This window comes from Myotis davidii, unplaced genomic scaffold (genome assembly GCF_000327345.1).
Source record: "Myotis davidii unplaced genomic scaffold, ASM32734v1 scaffold3, whole genome shotgun sequence".
NCBI classification, from domain to species: Eukaryota; Metazoa; Chordata; class Mammalia; order Chiroptera; family Vespertilionidae; genus Myotis; species Myotis davidii.
Genome location: NW_006295062.1, coordinates 2,280,190 through 2,291,294, shown reverse-complemented (window position 1 = coordinate 2,291,294; position 11,105 = coordinate 2,280,190). Strand labels below are relative to the sequence as shown.

The 11,105-nt window shown below is 46.0% G+C and overlaps 1 protein-coding gene across 5 annotated transcripts in view; it reads right to left on the bottom strand.

Annotated features, from left to right (window-relative positions):
• Positions 1 to 3,292: 3,292 nt before the first annotated feature.
• EPB41L5 (erythrocyte membrane protein band 4.1 like 5) overlaps positions 3,293 to 11,105 on the bottom strand; it is a 163,546-nt gene continuing 155,733 nt past the window's right edge. For all 5 annotated transcript variants that reach the window (XM_015567784.1, XM_006769675.2, XM_006769676.2 and 2 more), the window contains one exon: positions 3,293 to 3,576. In XM_015567784.1, coding sequence (XP_015423270.1) covers positions 3,560 to 3,576 — 17 coding nt within the window. In that variant the 3' untranslated portion in view covers positions 3,293 to 3,559. The remainder of the gene's footprint in view (positions 3,577 to 11,105) is intronic.

The window sequence follows — 11,105 nt, the reverse complement described above, 5'->3', positions numbered from 1 at the left end:
GCAGCTAGAGGCTGAGGGCAAGATTAACGGGAAACTGGCGGCTGCTCCAAAGGCTCCCAGAGCCGGAGGCCCAAGACCACATCCTGTCTGCGTGGGAGTGAAGAGGCCCAGGTCTGGAATGCCCGGTGCCCCCATGACAGGTGATGCAGGCTTGTGCACACCTGCCCGCCTCCCACGGAGCCGGTCTACCAACCACAAAGCTTGAATCAGGACTCGCACCTGAGCTTGTAAGTGAACTGCCCCGGAACACACATGCCCGGGCACTTCCATGGCCTCGCAGGAAGAACTAGCTGCCGCTGCTTCTACAGGAGGCCTGCTCAGCCTCTCTGGGCGAGGAGACAAGAGATGGCTTCCCCAGACCCTCACCGCCTCAGCGCCCCGAAGCCTGCGGGCACTCTGCTCTGACAGGGCTCATCTAGGCAAGAAGGCAGAGGAGGGTGCTAGTCGGAACCGAGCAGCTAAGTCAAGCTCCGACCCAGCTGTCCTCCTGAATTGTCCACAGAACATCGTGATCGTGCAAAAGAAGACCAACAGTTAGCCGACTGCAAAAGTATTTCTAAACACAATTTTTCTTAAAGCATCATAAAGTCTCGGGAAAGCTGCTAGGGACCGTCTGAATTTATCAGGATCTAAGGAGACCAACCTTTCTCTGTTCAGCAGTGTCTCCAGAAGGGCAGGAAAGAAAGGACCACCAGCCATCCCTGGACACAGGCAACACCACTGAGCAGCAGGAGGAGACCGGACGCTCCCGCCCAGGCTCCGCAGAAGGGGCCAGGGCACAACTCCGAAACCTACACCCTCCTCCTCACCGGCATTCGCCCTCCCACCAGGGCTGGCATCCACTGATTTGAGGCTCTTGCCCTTCCTGCTCCCCCACGGCCAGCAGCACACAGGCCACTGCAGGGACCGAGGGAAGTGTCCCCAGGGCAGTGCACAGCAAAGCGTTAGGTAGCAGTGACAGCAACACTCACAGGCCAATGAGGCCACGGCAAGGGGACAACAGCGCCATCACATCTACACCCGCCAGACCCCGCTCAGGCACAAGCTCTATCCTGCTACCCCGAGGGAGCCAGCAGAGCCAACCTGGCCTGGAAACCGGAAAGGAAGTGACCACGGCGCAGCTGAGCCTGGGCTAAAGAGCCTTCTGTTGCTTTTTGCATCTGGGTCCGTCATCTCAGCTAAACATCCACCCACGCCCTCCAGAGGAGGAAGCGAACAGCTCTGTAGCTGGGGGCTCACGGAAACGAGCTCTCCGCTGTTCAGAGGTGTTCTCACTGCTCCCAGCGCATTCGTGCGCCTGCTGCATTCCAGCTGCGCTGTGCTGCATGGAACCTCATCTCCATTCAGAGACTTCCTGCCCGGCTCAGTCATTCTCAACAGTGAGCAGGGCCACTTCCCCTCATCTGAGGATGCGGCCTTGATTCAGTTCATCAGATGACTTAGATGTGGATTTTAACCTTTGGAATGAGGGCTGTGCCCCCGAGGTCACCAGCTTGTAGAGCCACCACAGCTGCCCCCGTTACCACCCCAGGAACCAGCGCCTTCTTACCCAGTGCCATCGCAGATCTCTCTGCTAGCATCCTCTACTCCCTCACACGGCTTCTCTCCTCAGAGACTGACCTCCCGCTCCCTCTCTGACACGTCACAGATACCCGCAGCCGGCCCTCCTCCTCCATCCCCAGATGAGCAGAACAAGATGAGTGTTAACAGGGCTCTGGAAGGCACCCGCAGCAGCTAGGACAGGAGAGGTGTAGCGGGCAGGTGCCTAACTGGTCAGGGCTAAACCCTCATTAAAGCACTCATTTCCAGCCCTAGCTGGTTTGGCTCAGTGGATAGAGCATCGGCCTGTGGACTGAGGGGTCCTGGGGTTTGATTCTTGGCCCTAATCCGAGGTATGCCAGCGGCAAGTAATCAGTGTGTCTCTCTCACATGGTGTTTCTCTCTGTCTCTCCCTCTTCCTTCCACTCTCTCTAAAAATCAATGAAAAAGAATATCCTTGAGTGAGGATTTTTTTAAAAAGCAGTCATTTCCATGTTAACACCTCATGTCAGGACGAGACCAAATGTCCTTTTAGTTTGAGATTCACATCAATTTTAAGAAAGTCCCTATCACTATTCAGACTGGCAAGCATACAGGTGCCTGACCACACAAAGGCTACAGAATATTTTCAACAACATCACCATAATCCCTAAATACTAGAAAGTTAAAAGTGAGGATGGTGCTACTGTACAAGCTGGACGGAACTGTGGGCCTTCCAAGCTCTCAGTGAGCGCATCCAGGGTTGTCGGACCTGAAGCGCTGAGGGCCAGGCCGTGTCCTGGGCAAGCCCCTGCCCTAGGGGCCCTGCAGTTTGTCTTACAATTAAGAACTGGCAAGAGCTCCACAATGAGATTCACAAGCTGAGCGGAAAGGCTAAGGGGAGGCAGGCGGCAGGAGGGGAACTTTCTTTTCTTCAGCAGAGCTGCTTTGTTCAAAGTGGTTTCCAATCTCTACTGCTTGGCTCGGTGGGAAACAGCACACATCTGAGTTCCTGAGCTTTCCAGACGCTGGTGTGTTCCCCTGAGCACACGAATGGCTCAGGACAGCCTACACCAGGAGTTTAAAGATCTAAACTGGACGCTCCTCTATGCTGAGCAGCGCACATGAGCACTGAATTGCATACACAATCCCTTAGAGCTCAGTAGGTACCTGCGTGGAGGCCAGCCCGGAGCGTCTGTGCTCCCTCCTCACCGAGTCTGTGGGCCCAGGAAGAGGAGTGAGGAAGGAGGACACGCCCAGGGTGACTTTCACCCACCCTCCCCTTTCCCGGCTGAACACTTACAGGAAACCTGTGGTGCATGACTGCTTCCTGTGGGAAGGCCGAGCTGAAAATGACGGGCTATTGATTTCTCTGTAGTTCTCCTCAAGGTTTGTCTTACCTTGATGTAACTAAGAAGCCAGTCCAGTAAGAATTCAAAAATATGGGCAACATTTGGAAACCCTCTGTATTCTAAACTGCTCTTTAGCACTGTAATAATCGTTAAAAAGAGAAAGAAAGCTAGCACTGCACCTACCTACATAATATCCTCATTACGTTCCTAAACCCCTGACTTCCGGGTAATGCAGAGAAAAGTGCAAGCTCTCTAACAGGCGAGGGACACTCACCCTGACACCAGAGGCTGCCTCGTTAGGAAGCATTGTGAACAATTACAGCCTCTAGGTGGGGCCAAGAGCTTGAAGCAAACCATAGGGAACGCCATTCCCTTGCTTTGGGAATTTAAAACTTCGAAAACTAAAAGTAAAAGACCAGGCACCTCATCTGAGGAAACACGCAGTGTGATTAAACTCTTCCAGGCAGACAAAACACGTAGTTGTTTTTTCATGGAACTGAAGTCAAATCTAGGCAAACTTGTTTTACCAACAAGTACAGGGCAAACTCCTGAATCCAACACATTCAGCAGAACTGATTCCAGGGCGGACTGTGGGAGGGTGCTGGGCATTCCAGGTACAGGCGAGGAGGAGGCAATCCCTTAGAGCTCCGTTGTCAGTAAACACTTCTGCTTCAAGATGGGTTCTCCGCTCACAGTTGGAGCAGAGCTGAAAGGAAGAAAGAATGAGTTATTCAATTAAACCCTTTGAGATTGAAACAACACCCATTTCTCCACTCGTGCCATGTGGAGCATGCTGAGAGTAAATAACAGAGCTAGCAGCTGGCGTGGCTCAGTGGTTGAATGTCAAACTATGAACCAGGAGCTCACGGTTCAATTCCCAGTCAGGGCACATACCCGGGTTGCGGGCTCCATTCCTAGTATAGGGCGTGCAGGAGGCAGCAAATCAATGATTGTCTCTCATCATTGATGTTTCTCTCTCTCTCTCTCTCTCTCTCTCTCTCTGAAATCAATAAAAACATATTGATATAAAATAAAGTAACAGACCTAAATGACTGTGTAATACTTAATTTAGCAATGAGGTATTCCACAGAAGGGAATTTTCTAGATAACTAATGCATATTTCATCTTGAAATGAAATCTAAAGATATCCTCGTCTCCTACTTCCTTGAATAAAATATACCAAACAGACACTTGCCCATTTCTTAATGAGTCAGTTATTATTATGAATACCAAGAACAGTACTGTGCTGAGCATGACAGAACCTGCTCAGGAAAAACCCAGTGGGCCGTTCTGTGCTTCTTTACATAGTATCAGGTGGCTGTCCAAGTTCCTATACCAGTCAGTACGTTTTGTTAGAGCTATGTGAAAAATAAAGTATATGGCCCTGGCCCTGGCTGGGTGGCTCAGTTGGTTTGAATGTCACCAGGTGTGGGTGTGCCAAAAGGGTTGCAGGTTCGATTCCTGGTCAGGACACATACCTAGGTTGTGGATTCAATCCCAGGTCGGAGTGTACAAGAGGCAACAGATCAATATTTCTCTCTCTCTCTCTAAAAATGAATGAAAACATATCCTCAGGTGAGGATTAATAAAAAATTTAATTCAATTAAAAAAGTAAAAATATATAGGCTTTGCAAAAGTCTCTGTTGTAAGTGAAGAGCATAAACTTAGGTGCAAGGATATAGCATCTATTTCGGTTTCAGATAAACTTAATATCAAAACATATAGTACAAGGTCATACATTTGACCCTTGAACATGGGGGTTAGGGGTGCCAACCACCGTGCAGTTAAAAATCTGCACATAACTTGACTCCCTCAAAACTTAATTACAGTCCCTTGGTTTCCACTGGGGCTTGGTTCCAGGATCCCCATGGATACCAAAATCCACCCAATATTCAGACTGGCAAGAATATATATAGCATTTCTATAAAACGCTATAGAACAATGCATAGTTGGCACCATGCATCTGGGGATGGAAAACACTGGTTTTCATCTGACCTATGCCGCCATCTTCGGTTCTCCCCTATATTAATTTAAAAAAATACGCATATAAGTAGACTGGTGCAGTTCAAACCATGTTGTGTTCAAGGGTCAATTGTAGTTTAAAATATCAAAAGTACTAACAAGATTTATAAATGAAACAGCAATTGTTTATATCACCTTCTCCATTCCTACTACACAAACACTTTGAACTGTGGGATGTTTTTTTGTTTTTTTTTCCTGGAATTTTCCCTTCACTTTTCTGTATCTCTGGTTTTCTGAGTGTAGACCCTGGAATTTGTTATAAATGCAGATTCTTAGAACCATACCAGACACACAGAACCAAAGAGTCTGAGGGTAGGGCCCAGGAACCTGTGTTCTAGCTAACACTCTCGGTAATTCTCATGCACAACTAGCGACAGTCCAAACTGTTCTAAGAGATGTTTCTACAATAACTTCCTACTAGAGACTATGAAAACGTAACATTCTTCTTCTTCTTCTTTTTATTGATTTTAGAGAGGAAGGGAGAGGGAGAGAGAGAGAGAGAAACATTAATGATGACAGAGAATCATGGATCGACTGCCTCCTGCATGCCCCCTTCTGGGGATCAAGCCCACAACCTAAGCATGGGCCCTTGGCTGGAATCAAACCTGGGACCCTTCAGTCCACAGGCTGATGCTCTACCCATTGAACCAAACCAGCCAGGGCAAAACATGACATTCTTTTACCCCACTCACCAGCCCCACAATCCTCATTCTTATCTTTCCAACAGTTTACAGGTGCAGGAAGTGTTTTTTCTTGCACAGTTTGTTTTCCTGGGACTGAATAACTGCCTCTTCCGTTGTGAACCACTTTCCCAATTTTCTATCTGTTTCCGACTGACCCCTAACCTCTCACATAACCTTGGATCTCGTCTGAGTAGGTCGGCCATGCCACGTATGTTTTAAAAGTCTGGGGTGGGCTATGTGTTCTCCTTCTTGGCAACATCTCTCCTGGAACTACATCCCCCTCTTCAAATCCACACGGTGCTTTCCAGACCTAGGTGGGCAGCTGCCACCTTGGACGCTGCTCCCACCTCCCTCTGGTGAATCCCCGCTCCTCTGCCTCCTGGCTCCCATGTCCTCTTCTTTCTTAGATAATCAGCTAGTTCTGATGGGACACATGCTCCAAGGAACAGCTTCCTGAGGAAGACCACAGGGGGAGCACTAACTATTTAGAGAAACTGTATCTCTCTCTCCTAATCCCACACTTCACCGATCCTTTGGCTACAAGTCTCTAGGTGAGAAATGCTTTTCCTCCGGAATTCTGAAGACATTGCTCCATTACCTTCCAGCTCTTAGTTAAGTCAGCTGTCATTCTGATTTCTAATCTTTCGTATGTATTCTTCCCCAGACCCACAGACATGTATCCTCTCTTAACTTCGATATTCTGACATTTCATGCCGTTCCTTGGTGTTGTCCGTTTTCATTTTCTGTGCTGGGTACTCAGTAGGCCTGATTCCTTTTTGTGACAATTCTCTCACTTTCATTTACTCTGTTCTTCTTTCTCTATCACCAATGACTCATTGCTGTAGACCAATTCCAGCATGTCATAATTTCAAGAGTTTCATCAAAAGGTTGATGAAACTTGGGGACTCAACAGGGTTGAGTCATACATGTAGTCACCTGTTGGGAATGGCTAAAGGCATTTCCCCAAACCTGAATAGGAAACTGGTTGTGGCTGCCAGACAGTCAAAGGGCATCTTAACGTACATGTTATTGCCTCCTACTGGCCAAATACCTGAACAGCCGTAGGCTATTCCCCAAACTGACAATGCTACTGTACCCTTTGAAACCTTACCCTTTGAAGTGTATTATCTCCACCTTGCCTTAGGACAAATTGTGTTAAAAGCAAGGGTCCTAGACAAGGAGGCACTCTTCAGTTCCTTTAGCTGAAGGTCCTCTGACCCCCAATGCCTTTCAAAATTATATCTCGTCTCCGGACTCTTTATTAGTCTCTGGATTCCTATGTCATCTACGCACAGTGCCTTTTCCAGATTCCTGAACCCTCCTTGCTGCTGGGACAAGAACCCCAGCAACTCATATATTGGATTTCCTAGGCCAACCCTCCAATTTTCTTTTCTTTCCCAGTTTTTACTTTTTTCTATTTTGGTGTAGATTTTCCTCCATCTTATCTTCCACATATTCTTTGGATTTTATTTTTAACCTGGTTAATAGTTTCTAAGAATACGTTAGTTTCTGTTCCTTTTCTTCTAAATGTCCTGTATTGTTGCATAGATGCAGTCCGTTATCTTTCCCCTCACCCCAGTATCATTGTGTAGTTTTTATTTCCTCCTGTTTTTTTCATTCAGTTTCCCTGCTCTGGTCTTTCCTCAAACATCTGATGACCTTTGCTCCATCATACCGAAGAGGGAAGCACTGGAATGCTGTTTGGAAACCACCGGTGGGCAAAACTGCTGAACATCAATGGGTTCAGGTAGCGCTTTTAGGTGGATTTCCTGGCATTCCATCAGGGGATCCACAAACAGCCCCGTGGGCCTTTTCTCTTTGGTGGGTCAGTTCCTCTGTAAAAGAATCCTCTTAATTTCCCACTCGACATGTATGCTTAGCCAATGACACTCTGGACTTTCAGTGTGTGGACTTTGAGTTAACCTTCCTGTTTTCAGTTCCGGCCCTTACTCTACAGAAACCCCAATCCAGTGCCTCTCTGGCCCAGCTCCTCCAGCACGGGTAGTTGGGGAGGACTATTTACATGGGGTATAACCCTATCTTCACAAACATCAGAACCCCCAATTCCTGAGCCTCTCCAGGGCTTTGCAATGTGAATTGGTGTGCTTTATATGTTACTCAGTTTCCACTCTCTCCCCTTTTCAGGTTTAGATTTCAGTTATATTAAAAGGAAATGGAGCCTGCAAAATTGGTTACTACTTATTCATCATTTATCTGCTTCCAAAACTTGAGGTCTCTCAATTGCTGTTGTCTCCTTTCCTGTTCTTTGTCTTTGTGGTTTTATACCTGCAAATTAAGTTTTACAGAGAACACTCAAAGTAAATCTCATCTGTAGAGATGCAACCGGGCATCATTTTTAAAAAGTTTAATTGATTATAACATAGAGACACTGAAGTGCACAGATCATGAGTGCACAGCTTGATGACTTTTTGCAAATGGAACATACCTTTGCAATTAATCAGCATGCAGATCAAGAAACAGAAAACTACTTGCACTCCAAAGGTCCTTTTTGGACTTCCTTCTAGTCACTAACTACCTCAAGCATAACCATTATTTTGATTTCTAGGAGTTGTGCCTCATTTTGAACTTTGCTTACATTATGGTGAGGAGATAATCCCCAATGCCCCCCACCTCCTGGAATGCACATGCTTACTTAATCTCCTCCCTGGAGCACGGGCAGGACCTGTGACTTGCTTTAGCCAATAGAACATAGCAGAGGTAACAGAATGCCACTTCTGTGATTAGATTGTGCATGACTGTGACTTCCAGCTTCCTAGCAGATACTACTGCCTTCTTGGCTTGCTAGCTTTGATGAAGTAAGCAATTATTGTGGAGAGGTCTATGTGACAAGGACTGAGGGTAGCCTCTGGCCAGTAGCCAGCTAAAACATGGAGGCCCTCAGTTTAACAGTCCTCAGGAACTGATTTCTGCCAACGACCATGACTGGAGGCCCTTCTCCAGTTGAGCCTTAGGATGAGAACCTATCCCTGGCCACCCTGATTGTAGCCTATGAGAACTCTGATGCAAAGGACTCAAAGGAAGTGAGATTGTAAATGTGTATTGTTTTAAGCTGCTACATATGTGGTACTTGGTTCCACAACAAAGAATAACTAATGTAAATATGTTTATGCGATTCATCTGTATTGCTATATTGCAGTTGTAGTTCATTAATCTTCACTGCACTATTCTAGTATTTATCTAGCTGACTGCTAAGGGGCTTTTGTGAAGTTTTCAGCTTGGATCATTATGAATACAGCTGCTATAAACATTCTTGTACATGTCTTTCAATGCACATATATTTGTACTTCTATTGGGTGTGCACATAAGAAGAGAGTCACTGATTCACTGGGTATGTTCAACTTTTGTAAATACTGTCAAACCTATTTCCAACATGGCTATTCCAATTTTCAGAGTTCCAGCTGCCTCCTATCTTCACCAACACTTGGTACTGTGTGTCTTCTCTACACTGTAGCACTTCTGGTAGTACACAGTGTTCTCACATGGTGGTTTGAACGTGTATTCTTCAGTGATAAGTCAAGCTGCACCTATCTTGTATGCTTACTGCCTATCTGTATATCCTCTTGTGAACTGTCTATTCAATTATTTTATGAAATTTTCTATTGAGTTGTCTTTTTCTTCTTGATTTATAAGAGCTCTTTATATACACTGGGTATGAGTCTTCTGTCAGAGGTGGGAGAGGGAGAGAGCAAGAGAGAGAGGAGGAGGAAGGGATAGAGAGACAGAGTCAGAAACAAAGAGGGAGTGAAGAAGAGAGAGGGAGGGAATACAAATGTTCTCTCCCACTCTGTGGTTTCCCTTTTCAAGCTCTTGAAATGATACCTTTTGTGGAACAGAAATTCTTGATATAATCCAAGTTATAATGTTTTTTGCTGTGTGAAAAAAGCTCTTTGTGACCTGTTTAAAAAACCTTTGCCTCTATTTAAGGCCACAAAGATGTTCACTTATATTTTCTTCTAAAAGCTTCATTATTTGACTAGAGGCCCAGTGCACGAAATTCATGTAGGGGGGCGGTTGTCCCTCAGCCCAGCCTGCACCCTCTCCAATCTGGGACCCTTGGGGGATGTCTGACTCCTGGTTTAGGCCTGATCCCTGTGAGATCAGGCCTAAAATGGCAGTCAGACATCCATCTCACAATCCGGGACTGCTGGCTCCTAACCCCTCACCTGCCTGCCTGCCTGATTGCCCTTAACCACTCTGCCTGCCAGCCTGATAGCCCCATAACCGCTGCCCTGCTGGCCTGATTGATGCCTAACTGCTCCCCTGCCAGCATGATCGTCCCCAACTGCCCTCCCCTGCCAGGCAATCACCCCCAACTGGCTTCCTCTGAGAGGCTGAGGGGACTGGGGGACTCTGGCTGGATGAGGTGGGGCTAAGGGGACTCTGGCTGGATGAGGCAGGGCTGAAGGGATTGGGGAACTGAGGCTGGATGAGGCAGGGGTGAGGGGACTGGAAGACTCCAGCTGGATGAGGCGCATGGCACCTGCTGCCCCCCGGTGGGGCTGAGGGGACTGGGCACCGCCATTTTGTGAGGGCATGATGGTCAATTAGCGTATTCGCTATTTATTAGATAGGATGTTTCATATTTAGATTTCCAATCCATCTAGTATGGATTTTTGTGTATGGTATGAGGTGAATCAAGGTATTTCCCCCCAAATATTAAAACACTGTTAAAATATATGTACCCATGTGTTCGGTGTAGCATTATTCAAAATAACCAAGATATAGAAACAACCTAAGTGTCTTTCAACTGATGATTAAATAAAGAACATGTTGTATATATGCAATGGAATACTACTCAGTCATAAAAAAGATAAAACATTGCCATTTGTGATAATATGAACAGATCTTGAGAGTATTATGCTAAGTGGAGTAAGTCAGATGGAAAAGAACAAGAACCATATGATTTCATTCCTATGTGGGATGTAAAACAAAAAGTAACAAGTGAACAAATAAGACAAAACAAACAAGACAACAGAATGGTGGCTACCAAAGGGGAACTGATGGGGGAGAACAAACTGGGTAAAGGAAGTCAATATATGGTAATGAAAGGACACTAGACTTTGGGGGGGTGAGCATACAAAAATCCATACTAGATGGGCTGGAGATCTAAATATGAAACATTAAATAATAAAGCTTTTAGAAGAAAATTTAAGTGAACAATGGAGTATACAGATGTTTTATTATAAAGTTGTATACCTGAAACTTATACAATGTTATTAACCAGTTACTCCAATAAATTTAATTGAAAAAATTTTTTAAAATATATTTTATTGATTTTTTACAGAGAGGAAGGGAGAGGGATAGAGAGTTAGAAACATCGATGAGAGAGAAACATCGATCAGCTGCCTCCTGCACAGTCCCCACTGGGGATGTGCCCGCAACCAAGGTACATGCCCTTAGCCAGAATCGAACCTGGGATCCTTGAGTCCGCAGGCTGATGCTCTATTCACTGAGCCAAACCGGTTAGGGCTAATTGAAATTTTTTTAAAAAATGTCCTACATGGACATT